This window comes from Telmatherina bonti (assembly GCF_933228915.1).
Source record: "Telmatherina bonti genome assembly, chromosome: 3".
In the NCBI taxonomy this organism is placed as follows: domain Eukaryota; kingdom Metazoa; phylum Chordata; class Actinopteri; order Atheriniformes; family Telmatherinidae; genus Telmatherina; species Telmatherina bonti.
Genome location: NC_136621.1, coordinates 9385637 through 9410462, shown reverse-complemented (window position 1 = coordinate 9410462; position 24826 = coordinate 9385637). Strand labels below are relative to the sequence as shown.

Here is a 24826-nt window from a genome sequence, read left to right as displayed (position 1 = left end):
GATCACACACCTGCCGTGATTTTTGCCGTTAAGCTCCTTGCTAGAGAACAGCAACTTGTGCAAAATTTATAGAAACATTTAACAGTTGGACATGTGCATTTAAAAGCTTAGAGAAGATCACATTAAGTTCACCTGTACAGGTTTGAATGCATTTTAGGCTTGTTGTGAAATTTCCCCCAAAAGCTGAATATCCCTAACTTTTTGTGAATAGTGTACATACATACATATATGTGTATTCAAAGAGATTTCATCCATCCAAAGAGGGCTGCTGACATATGTCTCCACTCATGTGGTTAATGACTTAATCACTACACTTGTCAACTATGAGCGCTGGCAGTTTGGTGCTTCTTTTCATGTTCACTGGCAGGGAAACTTTAAGCCAACCTAACTACTCACAGCTCGCTGACTTCATTGTCTGATAGGAGCGAATGAGAAGGACACCAGGCTACATAAGGTAGCAGCTGTCTAAGAATAGGTCTGAAGTTATGTAACAGCAGTTTTAGAAAGCGTCACTAATTTGAGAAGAGCAGAATTTCTTATTAAGAGGCTGTGAAATCCACTCTATCCATGTAAGATTAGCATGCAGAATACCAATATGGCAAATGTACAGCGCAAACCGGAGTAGTGGCAGCTAAAATAGATGGCTTGATTATATATTCATATATGTTATTATATACATATATATATATATATATATATATATATATATATATATATATATATATATATATATATATATATATATATATATATATATATATATATATATGTATATATATATGTATGTATATGTATAGTTTGTGATAATTCTGCTCACCTAGGGATAAAGTAGCTCAAGCCTGCTGATCTCACAGCCTAGCACAGTTCCTAGGAAGACATTTAATGTTTTCTCTGTTGATATGATAGTATTTCACTGCAGTAGGTATCCATCCACTGCCACTGTCTTCCTCTAAAGGTTGATGTAAAAGCCTGAAGCTGCTTTTTTTATGATTAAACGGTCACTTAACAAGAACTCCCCCATCATCTGTACACTCAAATCTGACTATAAAGGAGCAAACTAAGGTTGTGCACTGGTCTTCTAAAAATTCAAAACTTGTGACAGTTCTCACCCTTATAAAAAAGCAACATGAAATTGTGCCTCTCTGTTGTGGGACATTCATTTCCTGATAAAGCTGTAATTTTAAAATCATTCCTGATGCTGTGGAGGTGCAGACTGAGAAACTGACTGTCAGATGGATAATGTACTTCTTCAGTATCCTTCAAAAACTGCTGCATCTGCACAGCTCTCATAAGCCATTGCACCAAAGTAGATGCTCGTATTAAAGAGGTAGCTTCTTGAATAATTGATAAATTCATAACCGGTAAGCCAGATCAGCAGCCAACTCAACCTGACTGTAACATCATTAATGGCCTCTTCTGTGATAATCAGGTTGCTGTACCGACTTGGCTGGGCTGATGTTACATTTTCCTCAAGCTGCTGAGCATTGTAATACATATTCCATTTACCATTAATGTCTTTTCATGTTTTCCAGTTTTCACATACTTAGATGGAAGACTCCAGCTGGAATCTTTGGGTCAGAAAAACAGTCCAGTCACAACTTACCAACCACCCACAGGCAGGTCAAATCAAATCAACCTATAGGTGCTATGAAATTTGAGTAGTACTTGTTGCTAAAGGCTGATGTAGGAACAGAAGTCAGGAATGGTTTAAAAGTATGTTTTTTCATCATTACACATCATCCCTGCATTTACAGTAAAGCTATGTAACTTTTCTGACTTTAAATTAAAGTCAAATAAGTACTTTAAATATGCATTCCTGACTTGTTTTGATGGCACAATGACATTTAATTATCAGCTGCTGCCTAGCAGCATCTCCAAGCTGGCAAACTACACTTGACAACTTTTCTTTTGCAGTACTTATGTAAAGTAACATCTACATTAATGAGCCTAATAATTACCCACAAAACTGTTGATATCTGAGAAGTTAGGATATATAACTGCATAAAATAAACCTAACTGATCATATCTGGTAGCATTTAATCATTTTTTGCTGGTTTTGTGCATATGTCTGTGTGTGTGTGTGTGTGTGTGTGTGTGTGTGTGTGTGTGTGTGTGTGTGTGTGTGTGTGTGTGTGTGTGTGTGTGTGTGTGTGTGTGTGGGGGGGGGGGGGGGGGGGGGGGTTAATAATACATTTTGTTAATGCACAAATCTAATTGAATAGCTGAGTTTTTCTTTCATGCTGATTCTTCACCGCTTTTCTTACCAATATGTTACCATTTCCAGTCAGATAAAAAACAGAATCCAGTCAGTAAAAGTTGTCATATTATTGCATACCTGATGCTGCTTATGCGCCTGCATGACACACAGCAACATGCATTTACATTTTTAATGGTTTTTGTTTCCTATCTCTAGTTTTTCTTGTCAAGGAGATGATCAATATCTCTTCTGCTAATCAGGTCAATAAAAAAAAAAAAGTCGCTGTTCATATGTCTGATGAGTATTCAACCCTATAACGCTGTAAAAAGCTCAGAAAACTAGAAATAGCATCATAGAGCTGCTTTACAGAAACAAAGAGCAGTGAAAAATTCTTTAACACCTTAATCTCAGTGTTTTCTCTCAAGATATAATTATTTGTGATGTTAATATGAGAGCATAAATAACTAATGGTTTTAAGATTACAGCAACAAAAATGAAGAACAGTTTCTTTCTGCTTCTGAAGTTTATGTTGTTTTTGTGTAAAATGATCCTCACAACAGCAAACTGTGATTTCATCGGGTTAAAACTCTTTTAGCATCAGGAAACATTTCAGCTGAAATTAGGTTTCAACGTTCTGAAGTCAAAGACGCACTCAGAAAGTCTTCATTAACTTTAAGTGGAAACGGCTCTTATGGAATAACTACAAAGCAAATCTTGACAAGTATAATAACATTAATTTCACTCAATTCTCTCATGTGAAGGTGAAAAAACGATTCTCAAAAATAAGTCTCAGTGTATTCAAAAAGATTTTCTTTCTCCTTCTACTTTTGAAATGATGCTAAAAGATGTGTAATATCGTCTCTAATAAATGTTACTCTGCAAATCATAACGTTTGACTCGGCTCAGCAGCAGAGAGAAAGAAGAAAAACAAGCATCGAAGGAAATTGACAGAATATTTGAGATAAACTTCAGAACTGTGTTCCTGTCACATGAAGCCCTAAAGATGATCTGTTAAGCATGTTTCTAGTCACAAGCGCTACAGGGGAAGAACTAACATCTGCATAAAATGTCCTAAATGACATTTATCACATAGTGATGACACAAAATGTGCTTGGAGAGGAGACGTACCAGCTGCAGCCAGGCATTTGTGATCAACACTTGGTTTTTTTCGTCCTAGAGGAGAACAAGAGAAGATGAAGAGAATTAACAGCAGCGAGAAGATGTGGCTGTCAACAGACAGTAAATGAAAATAGACTGCAGGGCAAGAGAAAATAAAGAAATAAATTCTGCGTGGTGATGAAGCATGAGATCATGAGACAGATCGGCAGTGAAGTTTAACTGCAGCCCGTATGAGTCAGAGCTGACTTGCTCACTGAATGACAATGATGCACTCTAGTTTCCTCAGTGCTGCTAATATATACGTCTTTTTTAACAACACCACAGCCATAAATAATAAGGCGATGGAAACGGACGGAGCAAACAGAACTTTATAAAGCCAGCAGATGGTGAAAGTGAAAAGAGAGGATGGAGCAGCATCGTTAGGTTCCTGTAATGTAGCAGTCCTATAACAGTAGGTGCTTTTAAAGGTCAAACAATGGTCCAGTTTTCAAGCAAAGGAGGTAAAAGTAAAAGTAATAATGAAAGAAAACTGGTTATATGTACAAGGTTGACAGAAACAGAAGCAAAGTAAAAACTCTGAGATGGTTTAAAATAAGAAGAAAGGCCAAAATTCAGACTGGGACAGGCAAAAAAAAAAGAAGGTGAGCAAATATGTGATGGTCAACAAGTCTCGATTGCTAATGTTCCACTGATCAGGTGTTTATCGTTGGAGTTAGCACAAACTTCTACTGAGTCAAAACAAGATTTCATTAAAGCTGGAGTAATGTTGCTCAGAGACATTTTTTTTTTTACTCTGGGTGAAGTGGTTCCTCGTCCTGATAGTAGTCTTTACATTTAGTAATCATAAACAATAAGAAATATAGTTAGACCCTTCAGTTTACTGTAAATCTGTAAAAACTCTGACCAATCCAAACGTTCGGACTGAAATGGAGTTGTTCATTTCTTATATAAAGAAAAAGGCTTTGGATCACGCAAGGAGCAAAACCAGAGGGGGGAGGAGCCAAGACAGGGCGCCACTTCCACATCTCACTGGCTTCCTAACATTACCTACTGCAGCTTTAAGTAGCTTCACATTATCTTCTATGTATGACTAAAGATGGAGCAAAATGCTTCAATTCTTTAAAAAGGTTTAAATTCAGAAAAGGATTCGAATGGGTTCAACATAAAACTACTGTAAAATATGAGGGGCCGTTCGGGACATTATTCAGAATTAGCCTCCCACAAACACATGTGAAATTTAAATCATTCACACACTATACTGAAACCTCTCATACACTATACTGAAACCTCTCACACACTATACTGAAACCTCTCACACACTATACTGAAACCTCTCACACACTATACTGAAACCTCTCACACACTATACTGAAACCTCTCACACACTATACTGAAACCTCTCATACACTGTGGTGAAACTTCTCACACACTATACTGAAACCTCTCATACACTGTGGTGAAACCTCTCACACACTATACTGAAACCTCTCACACACTACTGAAACCTCTCATACACTATACTGAAACCTCTCACACACTATGCTGAAACCTCTCACACACTATACTGAAACCTCTCACACACTATGCTGAAACCTCTCACACACTATACTGAAACCTCTCACACACTATACTGAAACCTCTCACACACTATACTGAAACCTCTCACACACTATACTGAAACCTCTCACACACTATACTGAAACCTCTCACACACTATACTGAAACCTCTCACACACTATACTGAAACCTCTCATACACTATACTGAAACCTCTCACACACTATACTGAAACCTCTCATACACTATACTGAAACCTCTCACACACTATACTGAAACCTCTCATACACTGTGGTGAAACTTCTCACACACTATACTGAAACCTCTCACACACTATACTGAAACCTCTCATACACTATACTGAAACCTCTCATACACTATACTGAAACCTCTCACACACTATACTGAAACCTCTCACACACTATACTGAAACCTCTCACACACTATACTGAAACCTCTCACACACTATACTGAAACCTCTCACACACTATACTGAAACCTCTCACACACTATACTGAAACCTCTCATACACTATACTGAAACCTCTCACACACTATACTGAAACCTCTCATACACTATACTGAAACCTCTCACACACTATACTGAAACCTCTCACACACTATACTGAAACCTCTCACACACTATACTGAAACCTCTCACACACTATACTGAAACCTCTCACACACTATACTGAAACCTCTCACACACTATGCTGAAACCTCTCACACACTATACTGAAACCTCTCACACACTATACTGAAACCTCTCACACACTATACTGAAACCTCTCACACACTATGGTGAAACCTCTCACACACTATACTGAAACCTCTCACACACTATACTGAAACCTCTCACACACTATACTGAAACCTCTCACACACTATACTGAAACCTCTCACACACTATGCTGAAACCTCTCACACACTATACTGAAACCTCTCACACACTATACTGAAACCTCTCACACACTATACTGAAACCTCTCACACACTATACTGAAACCTCTCATACACTATACTGAAACCTCTCACACACTATACTGAAACCTCTCACACACTATACTGAAACCTCTCACACACTATACTGAAACCTCTCACACACTATACTGAAACCTCTCACACACTATACTGAAACCTCTCACACACTATACTGAAACCTCTCATACACTATACTGAAACCTCTCACACACTATACTGAAACCTCTCACACACTATACTGAAACCTCTCACACACTATACTGAAACCTCTCACACACTATACTGAAACCTCTCACACACTATACTGAAACCTCTCATACACTATACTGAAACCTCTCACACACTATACTGAAACCTCTCACACACTATACTGAAACCTCTCACACACTATACTGAAACCTCTCATACACTATACTGAAACCTCTCATACACTATACTGAAACCTCTCATACACTATACTGAAACCTCTCACACACTATACTGAAACCTCTCACACACTATACTGAAACCTCTCATACACTATACTGAAACCTCTCACACACTATACTGAAACCTCTCACACACTATACTGAAACCTCTCACACACTATACTGAAACCTCTCACACACTATGCTGAAACCTCTCATACACTGTGGTGAAACTTCTCACACACTATACTGAAACCTCTCATACACTGTGGTGAAACCTCTCACACACTATACTGAAACCTCTCACACACTATACTGAAACCTCTCACACACTATACTGAAACCTCTCATACACTGTGGTGAAACTTCTCACACACTATACTGAAACCTCTCACACACTATGCTGAAACCTCTCATACACTGTGGTGAAACTTCTCACACACTATACTGAAACCTCTCACACACTATACTGAAACCTCTCATACACTGTGGTGAAACTTCTCACACACTATACTGAAACCTCTCACACACTATACTGAAACCTCTCACACACTATACTGAAACCTCTCACACACTATACTGAAACCTCTCACACACTATACTGAAACCTCTCACACACTATACTGAAACCTCTCACACACTATACTGAAACCTCTTACACACTATACTGAAACCTCTCATACACTGTGGTGAAACCTCTCACACACTATGCTGAAACCTCTCACACACTATACTGAAACCTCTCATACACTATACTGAAACCTCTTACACACTATACTGAAACCTCTCATACACTGTGGTGAAACCTCTCACACACTATACTGAAACCTCTCACACACTATACTGAAACCTCTCACACACTATACTGAAACCTCTCACACACTATGCTGAAACCTCTCACACACTATACTGAAACCTCTCACACACTATACTGAAACCTCTCACACACTATACTGAAACCTCTCACACACTATACTGAAACCTCTCACACACTATACTGAAACCTCTCACACACTATACTGAAACCTCTCACACACTATACTGAAACCTCTCATACACTATACTGAAACCTCTCACACACTATACTGAAACCTCTCACACACTATACTGAAACCTCTCACACACTATACTGAAACCTCTCACACACTATACTGAAACCTCTCACACACTATACTGAAACCTCTCACACACTATGCTGAAACCTCTCACACACTATACTGAAACCTCTCACACACTATACTGAAACCTCTCACACACTATACTGAAACCTCTCACACACTATGGTGAAACCTCTCACACACTATACTGAAACCTCTCACACACTATACTGAAACCTCTCACACACTATACTGAAACCTCTCACACACTATACTGAAACCTCTCACACACTATGCTGAAACCTCTCACACACTATACTGAAACCTCTCACACACTATACTGAAACCTCTCACACACTATACTGAAACCTCTCACACACTATACTGAAACCTCTCATACACTATACTGAAACCTCTCACACACTATACTGAAACCTCTCACACACTATACTGAAACCTCTCACACACTATACTGAAACCTCTCACACACTATACTGAAACCTCTCACACACTATACTGAAACCTCTCACACACTATACTGAAACCTCTCATACACTATACTGAAACCTCTCACACACTATACTGAAACCTCTCACACACTATACTGAAACCTCTCACACACTATACTGAAACCTCTCACACACTATACTGAAACCTCTCACACACTATACTGAAACCTCTCATACACTATACTGAAACCTCTCACACACTATACTGAAACCTCTCACACACTATACTGAAACCTCTCACACACTATACTGAAACCTCTCATACACTATACTGAAACCTCTCATACACTATACTGAAACCTCTCATACACTATACTGAAACCTCTCACACACTATACTGAAACCTCTCACACACTATACTGAAACCTCTCATACACTATACTGAAACCTCTCACACACTATACTGAAACCTCTCACACACTATACTGAAACCTCTCACACACTATACTGAAACCTCTCACACACTATGCTGAAACCTCTCATACACTGTGGTGAAACTTCTCACACACTATACTGAAACCTCTCATACACTGTGGTGAAACCTCTCACACACTATACTGAAACCTCTCACACACTATACTGAAACCTCTCACACACTATACTGAAACCTCTCATACACTGTGGTGAAACTTCTCACACACTATACTGAAACCTCTCACACACTATGCTGAAACCTCTCATACACTGTGGTGAAACTTCTCACACACTATACTGAAACCTCTCACACACTATACTGAAACCTCTCATACACTGTGGTGAAACTTCTCACACACTATACTGAAACCTCTCACACACTATACTGAAACCTCTCACACACTATACTGAAACCTCTCACACACTATACTGAAACCTCTCACACACTATACTGAAACCTCTCACACACTATACTGAAACCTCTCACACACTATACTGAAACCTCTTACACACTATACTGAAACCTCTCATACACTGTGGTGAAACCTCTCACACACTATGCTGAAACCTCTCACACACTATACTGAAACCTCTCATACACTATACTGAAACCTCTTACACACTATACTGAAACCTCTCATACACTGTGGTGAAACCTCTCACACACTATACTGAAACCTCTCACACACTATACTGAAACCTCTCACACACTATACTGAAACCTCTCACACACTATGCTGAAACCTCTCACACACTATACTGAAACCTCTCACACACTATACTGAAACCTCTCACACACTATACTGAAACCTCTCACACACTATACTGAAACCTCTCACACACTATACTGAAACCTCTCACACACTATACTGAAACCTCTCACACACTATACTGAAACCTCTCACACACTATACTGAAACCTCTCATACACTATGCTGAAACCTCTCATACACTATACTGAAACCTCTCACACACTATGCTGAAACCTCTCACACACTATACTGAAACCTCTCACACACTATACTGAAACCTCTCACACACTATGCTGAAACCTCTCACACACTATACTGAAACCTCTCATACACTATACTGAAACCTCTCATACACTATACTGAAACCTCTCACACACTATACTGAAACCTCTCACACACTATACTGAAACCTCTCACACACTATACTGAAACCTCTCACACACTATACTGAAACCTCTCACACACTATACTGAAACCTCTCACACACTATACTGAAACCTCTCACACACTATACTGAAACCTCTCACACACTATGCTGAAACCTCTCACACACTATACTGAAACCTCTCACACACTATACTGAAACCTCTCACACACTATACTGAAACCTCTCACACACTATACTGAAACCTCTCACACACTATACTGAAACCTCTCATACACTATACTGAAACCTCTCACACACTATACTGAAACCTCTCATACACTATACTGAAACCTCTCACACACTATACTGAAACCTCTCACACACTATACTGAAACCTCTCACACACTATACTGAAACCTCTCACACACTATACTGAAACCTCTCACACACTATACTGAAACCTCTCATACACTATACTGAAACCTCTCACACACTATACTGAAACCTCTCATACACTATACTGAAACCTCTCACACACTATACTGAAACCTCTCATACACTATACTGAAACCTCTCACACACTATACTGAAACCTCTCATACACTGTGGTGAAACCTCTCATACACTATACTGAAACCTCTCACACACTGTGGTGAAACCTCTCACACACTATACTGAAACCTCTCACACACTATACTGAAACCTCTCACACACTATACTGAAACCTCTCACACACTATACTGAAACCTCTCATACACTGTGGTGAAACCTCTCACACACTATACTGAAACCTCTCACACACTATACTGAAACCTCTCACACACTATACTGAAACCTCTCACACACTATACTGAAACCTCTCATACACTATACTGAAATTATTCACACATCACTGTGTTAATTCTTAAATCAAATTTCACTATTGTGTGTGAGAGGCATTTTACTAGTGTGTGTGAGAAGTAAATTTTACTTGAAAAAGAAGAAATTTCAGTTGAAACGGAAGTCACGTAGTAGAAAAAATGAGCGCAATTTCAAAACAAACGCTTTTAGGACATGCTAAATAGCCATCTAGTATTGGTATTTCCATCCCACCAGCAAGAGAGTTTAATTGCGGCCTCTTGAAATCCAGCACAAACCATCAGTGTCAGATTGCACCAGTCACAATGTCCATTTATTTGATTCTTCTTTGTCTCCAAGTTCAGACTCTGTGTTTTAAGGTGAGAGGAAATGAAGAGGATATTGCAAGTTTTTTTTCTTGTGCTTTACGGTGTATTGAGTCTTTGCAAAACGAAGACACTGTTGGGCAAGAAAGGCTGTATAGATTGCTGGAGGACCACACACGGACTCTGTCTACGTTTATTGCAGCCGTGTCCATGTATGTTTTGAAATTCCACTCATTTTTTTTAACCACGTGACTTCCGTTTCAACTGAAATTACTTCTTTTTCACCTGAAATTTACCTCTCACACACACTAGTAAAACGCCTCTCACATATCGTAGTGAAATTTGATTCAAGAATTAACACAATGATTTTAGTTCATCATATGAGAGGATATTTCAGTATACTGTGTGAGAGGTTTCACCATAGTGTGTGAATGATTTAAATTTCACATGTGTCTGTGGGAGGCTAATTCTGAATAATGTCCCAAACGGCCCCTCATAGGAAAAGGACTTTGCAGCTGTAAATGAATTTTTGAAAACAATTTAAGTGTTTGTATTAGTGAATAAAGTTTTGTCATGTTTTGAGGACAGGTTGCCAGTCCATCACAGGCCCACGTTGAGTACACGATTTAATGTCCATATTTTACGACTTCTGTTTCTACATAACGAGTCACCAGCTTCTACTAAGACATCCCTTTGCAAATTTAGATTTTTATAAAAAGGATACATCTGTTCTACTTGGTAATCAGTGCTGTGATAATACAAATGAGAACATTTCTAAAGAAATGATAAGTGCCAATGCAGCTACTGCTGTATGGCTGTCAAAGGTCTTCTATCCTGCAACTTAATTCAGGCGTGTTGGAGAAGGGATTCATCTAAAAGTAACAGGATAGTAGATGTCAAGGACTGGACTTGGGTACCTCTGTCCTAATCAGTGTGAGGGAGAAGCCGCGAACATGGTATCTGACATGTAAAGACGATGATGCATAGAGTGTGTGTGTGTGTGTGTGTGTGTGTGTGTGTGTGTGTGTGTGACAAACAATGAGAAAACACCGCTTTTGCACTGATTTATAATGGACGTCCCCCGTTATCAGGGATCATTAATATAATTCCGGATTGAACGCGTTCACGTTTCACTCTCCACCACCAGAGGCAAGAACATGTGGAGCGTAATAATCAATGATCGGAGCGCTTAATTAATAATTGCTTTGATTGAGCGCATTTGTTCATCGAGAGCGTGAAGCTCTGATTGCGGGAGTTTTCATTTCTCCCAGGCCCGTGAAGGCAGCGCGGCGAGTGGCGAAACACCCTCCCAGTTATCTGTACACTCCTCCTGGAAACTCTGCAGGTTCTCTGTGTTTATTGGCTGTAATGATCAGCTAGAGGCGGAAACTGATTGATTTGATTGGCCGGATTTTCAGCTTGTGACAAAAAATGGTGGCGCAATTCTGGGTGATTGTAGATGTTCACTATTTCCAAACTCCGGGTCACACTGCAGTCATTCCTTCGTTTTCAGAGATAAGTCGATGTGGGAGGTGAAGTCACAAAATGCATGTCCACCCGGTCACACATCCTGACCGTGTCTGTTCTGAGTGACAAGTTTAACTGTGTTCAGCCTTTGTGGTTTATAGCTGGTGTATCAGGATTTTCTTGGAGGTTCTGGTAACTGATTTTCCCTTGGTAAAGACGCCTGTTTCTCATTGTTGCTTATTTGTGCAGCAGTATTAAAATCCTTCTGCAGACCAATATAAGTCACCTCTTCTTCCGTTCTGGGTCCCTCGGGCATCCATACTTTGAGAAACCCCACCTCAGACCAGTTGGAGCGTCTAAATGCTGCACAGTTGACCACTGGTTGTCTGTTAAATGTTGGAGTGGGTGACCTCTTAGGCCCACTTACCTTTCTCTATTAAACATTATTTAAACATTTTATTTTATATGTTTATTAAAACTGTCTTGTCCCTATGCTTTCCATGCACAAATAACTGATTATTAACCACCTAGAGTTGATTATTAATTAACTTATATTTCACCGTGAGAAATTAAAACCTCCACAAAAAGAGCTTTTTGCTCCCCTGATATACAAAGGTGTTCTTATAATTGATTAATATGCTCCTCTCGTTGACAGAGGTGTAATGCCATACATCAGATCATAGTGGTCTCATTGATCTGGTTTCTATCAGAACTTTTATTAAATTCTTCTACGTCTGATTGTGAGCTATTTCTCTGTGAGCTTGTGGTGGAATTTCATATTTTTGCTTTAGAAATTCACGTATTTCATAGACCTTAGTATATATTCATTATGACTGCTGTACTAAAGAGGTCAGGAGGAACTCTAAAGCTCAGTCTGGTGCAGACATCTGGCATCTGGTTGATATCGCCCTCTTCCACCCCCTTTAGCGGTCGAGCTGACCACTTCTAAGAAGCAACAACATGGTCCTCTATTTAGACTAGCATATATTTTATGGCATGCAGTAGACGTCCTTAATGCGAGTGCTTAAAAGATGGTTTAGTCTGGCTGGATTTGGAGCCCCTTCGGATCGCTGCTAGTTCAGACTTCTAAACAGGTTTCTCCATATTTCTATTTGTAAAACTCTGTTCCTTCTTATTTTCTGTTCAATGAACTTTGTAATCATTTTCACTTCAGAAGCAGATTCCTTCATCGTTTGACAGACTTTTTTCCTCGACAAGCCATTTTGGGCCAAACTTGAGGATTTTGGCCAGTTTCTGATTTTTAAAAAAATTAACCAGCAATTGTGTCAAAAGTTAAAAAAAATATCAAGATCCTTTTTTAATCAGTCAAAGTTTTATCTTTTGTGACCTTTTTAAACTTTGAATAATGTTTCCAGGTGAGAATAGGCCTGAGCTGTAAAAAAATAAAAAAGTCAGTGTTTTATTAGGATTAGGTTTATTACATTTTTATTTTTATTTCTTGCCGCCTTTTCATTCCCAAGATCGCCTTAGAAAAAAGAAAAAGAAAAAATGAATGACGTAAAAATGAAAAGCGTTGGGCCAAGACAAAGAAAGCAAACGTTAAAAGGGTTAAAGAGAGGGGGCCAGTTTAACAGACGAGCTTTAAGCTCAGACTGAACAATGGGAGAGTCGATGTTCTGAAGCTCAGATGGGAGGAAGCTCCAGAGCCGCCATTCACCTCTGCTTCCCATGGTGATGAGACAACAGAAGGAACTGTAAGATGAATGGAGGATTGTGATGGAGACGTGCGACTCCATCACCAAATATTGCTTTATAGTTTATGCAGAAGGTAAATGATGAAGTAATAAAGCACACTGATCAATTGTTTATTGAAAGTGTTCAAACTCAAATGTTGATAGGTGTTTGTGGAGGGGCACTGGCCATCCTTCCTCTGGGAAGAGAGTTTTAATTAGCATTGTTTGATTAGAAAACTTCCTTTAAATTTGTTTTTGTTATCGTTTCAACAGCTGAAGTTCCTACTTACCTCTTGTCTTCTTGGAGGAGCACAGGAGCTAAAAGAGGGACGTAAGCTCAACTACCTGGTAAGAGCTGCAGGAATGGACCATGTTAACGAGGAGGGGGATGCAGTTTAAGGATAAAATAGTTTTACGTATGTAACAAGGTCTGATAGTCACTGACTGATGTGTATATATAGAAAGAGATGTGTATATGTAAATATTTATGCTTTGTTGTTTAATGCTTTCAAAGATGTGTTAGTATTGTGGTTTTTGTATTGTAGCCCCGCCTTAATGGGCTGATCTCTCAAGGGTTGGCAGCAAGAGATTATAAAACCCTGCTGTTTCTGTGTGGAGTGGGATATTGGTCGGAGTGTACATGGAAATAAAGAGCCATAGTCATTGTTGGATTAAAAAGCAGTCTCGTGCCTTTTCACATCAATCATATGACCGACGGCTAACTGACAAGGATGAAGACCTGAGAGTACAGGAAGGAGAAGCGACGTGGAGCAGATCAGACAAGTAAGGAGGAGCCAGATTATGGATGCATTTGTAGGAGCAGGATCTTGAACACAGCAAGACTGTTGTCCAGCAAAAGTCACACTCTTCCTGATTGAGACGCACATTTTTATATAACTTCTGAGTCAGTAGAGTCAAAGCTCCGAGCAAAATTAAATGCCAAAATTTTTGAAAAGGCGACAGTAACGTGTGCACATTGGCACCTATGATAATCATTTTGCAGCTGCAAGATCAGGAGCTGCTTGTAGCGTAAACATTGTGTTCTACGGTCATGCTGCTGACGCTTTTATTCACAGCAACTTTCACCTAAGAAGGGATCAGTTCCTCTAACCTTTGGATGGCGAAAAGGAAGCCAGAGTACCCACATATCCAAACTCCACACAGAAAGGCCACTGTTCAAACCTCCCCCAGCCGAGGATCGAACCAGCCGCAGTGCTAACCACTACGCCACCATGCACCATGTAACATTTAATAGAAAGCATTGTAAACCATCATCACTAGGATGTGTAAACCACTCCCATGTATGGTTCATACATGTATGGTTCATACATGGGAGTGTATGAACCATACATACACTCCCATACACCCCCCCATCCTGCCTCCTTGTCTCCTCCTAAACTCCCTCCAATCTTATCTCCACCTGTCCTTTCTGATATGCACCTCTTTTAAACAGGCTCCACTCTCTGCTATTGAAATCGAGCCCCCTGCTTCACAATGCAACGTTTTCCTGCCTCCTTTCACTCCGTGATGTCGGGTTGTGGAGATTTGGCTTCGCCTGGGGTCTGCTGGGTTTTTATTCTATTTGTGTCTGACCTCTCTTTTATTGTAGTCTGTGGGATTTCACTCAGCTGGAAAGGGCAGCTTCAACCCACCCTCACCACTTATAAACACTGTAATCTCCTCATAAATCTGTGGTGATTGGTTTTAGACAGGTTGACAAGAGGCTGATAGACACTTGCATTCAGTGAAAGCTCCTTATATACATTTTATTATAAGACATCAAGTGTCACATGGCCAAGAACAACAACGCTTTTCAATATGAGCTGTATATGAACTGACGTTTTACTATAAATCATCTTACAGATTTCTCCCGAAAACACTTTTCGTCAGTGGAAATTATCCCATTTTGATCCCCATCAGACAACAACAGAATCACTTGCTATTTATATTTCTTCAGTTTTATCCAGCATTGTTGCAAACATGCAGCACAGACATGTAGAAAAATAAATAATAAATCACAGAATATCTTGTTGTTCCTTCACATAATACATAAGAGAGGCTGTTTTAGTGGTTACACAGATAAGACTCAATCTGAGCTAAATGTGTGTTTCCTTTGTGGCGGCACCACGGCGTTCAGCAGGACCACTAAACAGAAACAGGAGCTTTAAGGGAATGTTTCTATATCTGTTAGTGTGTGTACATGTGACCTTGGCAGTAGTGGAGGAATTAGTTTTTCTCTTCTGTTCTTTTACAACATTCATTAGAGGAAGAAGACTTCTGTGGGTGGGGACGTCTCCCTTTGGAAATGGAGACCTGCCAACCCTATGTTACAAGATTTTAGGTTTCTGTTATTTTTAAGGATAGAAAACAACAGAATGAAGAAAATGCAGAAAGAGTCAAAACTAAAACTTAAACTTAACTTTAAGTAACACGCAGAGGTAAAGTCTAGCACTTCATCTGATGCCAGATGGTAAAATTAGTACTGTACGTTCCATCCTTTCTCCTCTCTAGTTTTGCTTGGTCTGCTTGTTGTCATGCAGTACTTTCCTGCTTCTGTTTCTATGACACAGTTCATATGTCGCTAGCTCTTATTTGGCTACAGACAGCAATAATGAGGCTGAAGGGGTCGTTGAAGGTGTTAATCAGGTGGCGTTTTGTTCTTTTAAGTTCTTCACAATGAGTGCAGTTACATGATGCTTTTTAATTCAGAATTAATAATTGGGAATTAAATAATTCGGAATAAACCTATTTTCCTTCGAGTTCACATGAAAATAACAATTAGGAAGGTTTACATGAAACACGTCCTCACTTAATTCCTCTTTAGAGCGGCGGGTTGGGAAGGGTTCTGATTGGACAGAGGGTGCACTTGACGTATAAAATAAAGAAAGTTGGCTCCCTGCTTCTCGTCTTTTCAGTCATAACTTGTAAAAACTACATAATAAGTACCAGTTTCGCCCCTATTTTTATTATAATTTTGGAGTAGCAGCTCAACACGAGCATACTACTTTACTTTTTGCAGCAACTGAGAAGGAGAAGAAAGATAGACCACCGAACACGGGAGGCAAAACAAGGCGTGTCATCGGGACAGGACAAGGTAACGAGCATGCTCAGACGGACGGGAATTAATTTAGAGAGAATTATGGTTTACATGACAGAGGAATTTAATAGTTTGGAATTAAAATGTGAATAAACCAGACACTTGCATCAGAATTAAGTTTAATTCCGAATGGAAATTTGCATTAGAAATTAAGTGTTTTCATGGTCGTTTTTCATTAGTTTAAAGTGGAATTAACTTTTATTCGGAATTAAAGTGGAATTAAAACTCCCACGTAAACGTACAGAATATTTTCAGTAGTTTTTTTCTTCTACTTTCCTCCTATTTGCAAATCTACTTTTATACATGTTTCTCACCCATGAACAGCGAGGTTAAGCAGCATGATAAGGTTGATAAGGTAAGGTTGATGTTTCAGAGCGAGACAGAAACGCTTACTGTGTTACACGTTTCTATTCATGCCTTGTTTTTATGACATTTTATCTTTTCTAAACACTGCCTAACAGAAAACAACAGCCTAAATTTATGATACTATCTAACAATTTACAACCGAGGTTTAGACAAGTGGAGAAATGTTCACATTACATTACTTCCAGATTAAACTTGGATGAATCTAAAGGAGCATTGACTCTGAATTTCCAGCTGGAGAACATGACTTAGTAGTAACGCACATGCACTAACAAGCAGCAACAACACTGTTTTATCTTCACTTAAAGCGACACAATGCAACTTTCCAACCTTAAAACTCAGTGCTTTGATGGTACATTGACATCCATTATGCACATTCCTGAAGCCATTGTTGCCTTGCAGAGTGGCAATGCTGAGAAATAGCACTTTGTGACTTCTTTTCCAGTTTAGGGCATCACATTACAGCTGTGTTTAGCTTTATAACACCACACCAGTAATAGGACAGTAACACAATGGCTGCTTTGGACATGTACCATGACTGATTCATCAAAAAAGTAAATGAATAAATTATAAATAAGTAAATAAATAATTAAATTAAATAAAATAAAAAATAGAAAATAATTGAATAAATAATTCAGTCAATTGGACTGACTTTTACTGCCTGGAGAGAGCTCAGAGTAAAGGTAGGATGCAGGATGCTGAATTAGTTTGCTTTCGCTGTCGGCACGGCGTACAACTGTTCAGCAGTGAAACTTAAAAATAAAGCAAGGTACTTTAGCAAACGTACTTTGTTTTTGCAGTAGCAGTTTTGCACGGAGCCGTCTAGTTGTGTTCATACAGGATGCGGTGACCAATCCTGTGCTCGTCTGTTTGTGTTTCTGTCATTATTCATGGTTTTGAACTCCGTCTGTGGGCATCAACCTGCCCCAGTTCCACGGTTAAAGAGTTACCCAGGAGCAGATGGAAGAATCAAAGGCCACATTTCACACACAGACTCACGCAAACACTGCCAGCTTTACATTATTTACAACTGCCCAGTAAGCATCCATTCATCTGGTTTCGCCAGCTTTTCCATTATAAATCGTGCAGGCAGAATGTGGTTAGCATCTAAACATAGAGTGGAAGCACGGACAATATATGTAAATCACAGTGTGGAAGTGGAAGTACAGTGACAATAACTAAAAACAGATTCATCTTACGTAACTTTTAAAAGTCATGTCTCTCATTATATTTCAAAAGTGCCATATGCTCTCTCTGGAGACAGCTTGGCCCCTTGATTCTTTGTCTCCAGTCTGCTGTTTTCATCCTGTTTGAACCATTTAAGTCCCTTTTATGCTGTAGGAAACTAGACATTATAGTACAGTGAGAAGCCTCTGTTACAGTTCAGCATATGGCTCATACCACCACAGTGCTGCCACGAGAAGACGTGCACGACTTGTGACAGGGCTGGCTCTGGGTTGTGACGGGGTGTCGGATTTGGTTTTTTGGTTGAGCGCTCCAGCTATGTGGCGGGGCTAACAGGCGGGGCGTTACTGTATGTGTTGCTCTGTGTAGGAGAAGGTACATGAGATGGAGAACATGAGGAAAGACAAAACATAACAAAGGCTGAACACTGAAGGAATAAAATGTAAAAATTGACAGAATATCCATCTATACTGCAGATGTGTTGGTTTTAAGGCTGCAGACTTGCCATAAAAAGAATGAACAATGACAGAGAACAGAGGGAATGTGACAATATCGAGCTTAACAAAGTAGCTATACAATATTTCTTGTGATTGTAAAACAGGGCACAGATAAAAGTAGATGTAGAAACATGTGTTGTTGGAACATGTCTGTTTCGGTTTTCAGCTGGGACACATAAACGTGATACTCATGGAGATAAGAACACACTGAAATGGGTCTTCTTTTGTTTTTGTTTGCATTGAGTCAGTTGGCCTAAATGGGCCTAAGTGTCCACTGTATCCTTATGGCTGCCAGTGCTGAAACCATTAGGCAGACATTACATTAACTTTTTCAGCAGCTTTGACTCTACCCCCAAAAAGCTTTTCTTCATAAGTGAGTGTCAGTCAGTTATGGTGTGACTTTTGCTGCATAGAAGACGTACAAAATTGGAATGAATAGATTTTGGCTGACATGAGCCAAAAAGCCATCCTACTAGAGAAACTTGCAGGCCTGTTCTCACCTACATACATCTGAAGCTGGAATGGGTCACAAATGGTAAAACCTGGACTGATTACATATTTTGATACAATTTAGAGAGATCAGAAATAAGGTAAAAATCCACTTCACTTTTGCATTCACTCTGAATCTGGCCCAGAATTTCTTCTCAAACCAGCTCGTCTCACGCCCAGAGATTTCCCGATACATACATACTATATTTCCCTATGTATACATACACATTTAACATATCAAAGTGTAGGAATTTAAATCAGATTCAAACAAATCTGGATGTGAAAGAGCCGAGGCTTACAGCTTGTGAGCTACGGTGCTCCAAGTGTCAGAAAATCTTCCTCCCATTAACCCCCATTCAACAGAAACTTGGGTTCTCTCGTGTTTTAACTTCCCATCATTTAAATGTTGTTCACATTAGAGTCAAATAATTACACCAATGCATCCAAACCAACTTTAAGTGGTTTTAAGTCTCTTTTAAAACTTATCTCTTTAAATTGGCTTTTAACCCCTGAGAACTGGACTACTTTGCCCCTTTCTTATTTAGTCATATATTGTCTATTTCACTGTTTTCTTTTATTCAAGCTTTTAATGTTGATTTATTTTATTAACTGTACAGCACTTTGTATACCTTGTGGTTTATGAAAGTACTTTATAAATAAAGTTTTGATTGATTGATTGAACATTTCTGGTGTTCAAGGTTCAAGATTTTATATATTTATATATTTGTTTGCAAACAACACCTGGTTGTTTGAGGGGTTCTTTGAGTCCTGACTGATCTGTGAGCCCTGACTCTGTCAGACGTTTTTATTCTTGGTACAGAAGTTTGAAAAACTGAAAACCTCTTATTTTCACAGAAACATATTTTTTGAAGACATTTCAAAGCAGCAAACATTTTTCAACGTTTTAGAGATGACCAATACAAGCTCATTCCTGGGCGCTGCTATTCCATGTTTGTTTTCTACAGGTGGTGGAGTTTTAGCTGTGAATCAGCTGACACGTTTTCTGGTTTCTGTGTTTGGTATTTTGTCTTTTCACATTTTCACTTTTCAGTTTTCATGTACATTTTACACAGTTTCAGAAGCAGGTTTTTATACCTTTGGAATTGACATGAAAATAAGTGTCATCAGAATGGCGAAAAAGTGAGAAATAGAATTAAAAAAAAACAATAAATAAAGCAGGAGGGGGGCAAGCGAGAGACCACATCTCAACAGACCAGAACTGCATGTAAAAGCATAGAAAATTAAAACCACTTGCCCTTTTAAAGACAAATATTCTCTCTCTGTGATCAGTTTTAAGCTTAAGATGAGATGCAACAGGGTGTGTGCATAAGTATGTCTCACAGTCACTGCAGGACCTCAAACAAAATAAAAGTTTAAATCTGACAATGTGCAAAGAGTTGTAAAATTCCAACACCTTGTACTGTCTTCTGCAACTGATTTTACACACCTCCGGTCACAATTATTTTCTCTTCAAGTCTGCATTTCAATCAACAGAACTCACCACATCAATTATCTGGAGCAAAGTGAGTCCAAGTTCCACCACGATGGGTGCAGAGTCGTTAAGGACCGGTCTCTCCAGTCGATTGTAGTTTACCATCAGGTCATGGTACAGCTTCCTCTGATACACACCGCCATGACATCCTGCAAGAAATCGATGGACAGTTACAGAATGAAGACAAAGACGGGGATGCATGACAGAATGGAGTGGGGTAAACAACAGAAACGATTTTAAGGCCAGCTGAGCAGGGAAATGAAAATACAACAGATAATCGAGAACCAGCAGTCAAAGGAGACGGACGATACAACAGGAAAAGTCTGTGGTTGCCATGGACAACAACACAAACAATACTGGAAGAGACTGACAAATGTATTCTCACCCCATAATTTAATAAAACACAAAACATTTTCATTTTGCTGTTTGTGATTTATCTACACTAATGCAATGATGGCATTCAGTGTGAATTATATCACTTGCTTTAATTTATTTGCTGGGTCATCATTTAGTCTCTTTAGTATTAAGTCTCATCACGAGGTTTACACTCAACAACAATGCATCCACCCTCAGCATGAAGGAATATTAAACTGCAGTCCCTTGTGTGAAAACAAAGCCAGTCGTTCATGAAGGAGCATATATTCTCTTTGGCACCATGCTCATGGCATTGTCTCTCTCCAGCACAGCTGTTGGTGTGTAAGGCAATAGAAGAAAAAAGGTTTTGACTAAGTGACTGTTAGGAGAATCTTTCTCTTTCAGTGAAGATCATTACATAGAAGCTGAATAATGTGGCATAAATCCATCAACCACAACATTAAAACCACTGGTAATTTGAAATAAAGTTCATTGATTATTACTGTGTTAGAATTTAGTGTTCTGACTGGAAACTTAGTGTTGTGGCATTAACACGTGTTATATGGATATACTGTGTGCATCCAATATAAATGTTCCAGATTAACGACACCCTCCCCTGCATCAGCATCTCTAAACTCCTCCAGCCTCCTCCAGCAGATCGGTATATGTCACCATAATTCTGCTGAAGCAGCTTCAGGAGCTTCAGGGACAAAGAGCCCGATGAACTGACCCATCCTAAAAAAATCTGCAAACCCTTTTAAAACCATCAAGAGGATGCGACTAAACAATTCAGATCCACAGATAGCAAACAAAACAGCAGAAGTTCTGTACTTTAACAGGAATGTCATGTCATCTCATGTAATGTATTGCAATATAAAATATGTCTGATTTGTTTGTCTGATGCTAATTTGTCTGATCTTTATTTGTGTGTGTATTAAACTTCTAATGTGTACATATTATTTTTTGAGGTCCCCAAAGCAGCCAGTCAGCTATCAAAATTACACAAAATATTTCTCAAAGTATCATTAGAAAAGGATCCTCGGCAGCTGGCACTTCTACAATTTTACATCATAAAAATATTACAAAGGTTTACAACCATTTCAATTCTCCATCTTTGGATTTAGCTCTTAATTCTGCAAAATAGAAAAAGTTTCCGTGGCCTCAACAAGAAATTGTTGTCATGGTAACATTCTTAGCATTTTAGCTCCGGACTAACTTTTTGCACCGGCTGCACTAGTGCCTGACTTTTTAATTTAGGTGCACTAGCAAAAGGTTCAGGCACACCATCTCACCCAGCAGCTCATTTTAATGATTTTCTTTTGCTCATAACACATAAACATTGTGTTTATGGTCATGAACATGAAGGGCAGGCCAGCACCAGGGATACATACATGAGGGGACAGGCAGAAATGTGATGTGTATACATCATGCATTTGCTTATTTCTTTGTTGTTGTTGTTGGTAAGTGTTTTCTTAATCGGACTGGGTTGTTAATGGAGTCCAACTCCCAAGAAAAGGACAGCAGGCTTCTACTTAAAGACCTGTCCAGCTTAGTGTCCCACCAGGAACCAAAGCTCCTGCTGGTATTATGTTTAGGCCAGGGGTCGACCTGGGGCCAAAATATTTCTGACCAACTGAATGGTGAGCCAAAATGACCTGTTCAAAGCTTTTTTTTTTTTTTTTTACTAATTTTTAGCCTCGAACAACATGTCATAGCTGCTCTATGTTGCTCTCTGAGTTCCACCCTGATACGTGTGATGCGTACACACACACACACAGGTGGTGACCATACTTCCATCAGTGGACATAGCGCGTGTCGGAAAACACATGTACCAGCTAAGTTTGTTAAATTCTCCCGGGAAGCTGAATATGGAACATTTGCAGTCCAGCAAAGAGCAGCTGGAGTATTTCTCCTCCTCTGGTGTTGGTAGAGAACGTCATGTCCATCACAGGAGCGCACGCAGAACTAGTGGAATCTACAGTCATTGTATTTCCGAGTCGTATTGTGGCTTAAAATGGATCCAGTATCCCTTGTTGGTTTTAATAATGTGAACGTGTTAGCTATATTCTAGAGCTGTGTAATGTTTGGTTACTTCTTTTTTTTTTATCAAACTGCGAGCCACCGTTGAACTGCTGGGGGAGACCGGATTCCTCTTGGTGCAGATGATGTGACACAGAGGGCTGCAGTGGTGAAAACAACCTCTCATCCAGCTTTTCCGCTTCATTTAACTTAGACACGGTGAAACACTCTGAAATTACTGAGCATAATTAATAAAAACAACATATGATCAAATTCCACCATATTCTATGTTTTATAATTCCTGTTTCAGTGATTCTCATCTGCGTCATTTTTCGCCGTATGGGATGTCTAATGATCTTAATTTCAAGCCAACACATAACACGGCGTATAGCTGTGAAACCCCCCCCCACTCCCTTCTTTTAGCTTATTATCACAGTGTTGCTCTTCTCTGACCTCGTACGAGGAGGGAATGAACACAGAAGACTCAGACAGACATTCAACGACAGATTTAAAGTCTTTCACCTGGAACTTTAAAATGTTAAACATACCGGTGCGACAAAGAAAAAAAGATGGTCGCAAATTTTTTGTTTCTTGTGCGACCAAAACGGCCACACTCTAGAGCCCTGTCATGTGTTATAGAGCTGGGTTAAAATCCTAATAAAAGAAAAAAAAATGATTTTTGGGGTAAATTTTAATATGTGATTAAAATGCAATTAATCTACATTATTTGATTACAAAGCCTGTAATTAATCAGATACATTTTTTTTAATCAAGTCCCACCCTTAGTTTTTACATGTCAGAACATTTAAAATTCAAGGTCTGGCTAGCGGCTTACCTGAGTACCTGAGAAAAAGAGTTAAGGTCATGTTAACAGCTACTAGAAAATGTTCAATTTCTGTCCCGCATGTCTCCATTCAAGACCAGTGAACTTTTCCCAGTCCTGCCTTCTTTCACTTTGTTATACAAGAGGTTCAAACACAAAATGTTTTACAAATAAATCAATGTAGAGCATATACTGTATATAAAAGATGGACAAAGCCTTTGTGACGTGACCCGTAGGTTTCTTTATAGCTTAATTAAAGATCATTGGGCGGTTCCTACCATCGCCATCTTTGTAACGTTACATATGTCGACTCTTCCAGAAAATCCAAAAATGGGCAGGGAGGTAGAGCTGAGAGGGGACTGTCAGTCTGGGAATAGATGATTGACATCTGGCAAACTCCGACCTGCCTGTGGCTAAGAGCTATCTGGGCTAACCCGGTGCTAACAGGAGCTAACCAGCTAACAGAGGTAAGTGGGCTAAAGCTAAGTAACAAGCTCAGCTGTTGTATATTCATTATTCTTAAAGTATGACATCTGTTGCCTGTCAATCAAAAGGACACACCCAAATTATACAGAATTTTCAGCTGAAATTACTTTTCAACAGGGAACTTAGAAAAAAAATTCACTCCCCTCACAGTTGTCATGAAGGTAAACTTGACCTATAAAACCTAAAATGTTTAATTGTACCAGGCTGTAAACATGTTTATTTCTGCTGTGAAGTTGGTCTTTTTAACATGGGAGCCTATGGGGATTCACTCTGTTTTGGAGCCCCTAGTGGATGAGGGG

The 24826-nt window shown here is 39.2% G+C and overlaps 1 protein-coding gene across 1 annotated transcript in view; it reads right to left on the bottom strand.

Moving 5' to 3' along the window:
- Positions 1-24826, bottom strand: part of LOC306772582 (neuronal acetylcholine receptor subunit alpha-7-like) — a gene marked incomplete at both ends in the record, with an annotated part of 67502 nt that overhangs the window by 30288 nt on the left and 12388 nt on the right. Inside the window, 2 exons of the mRNA XM_079262128.1 lie at positions 3326-3370; positions 20855-20994. Coding sequence (XP_079118254.1) covers positions 3326-3370; positions 20855-20994 — 185 coding nt within the window. The remainder of the gene's footprint in view (positions 1-3325; positions 3371-20854; positions 20995-24826) is intronic.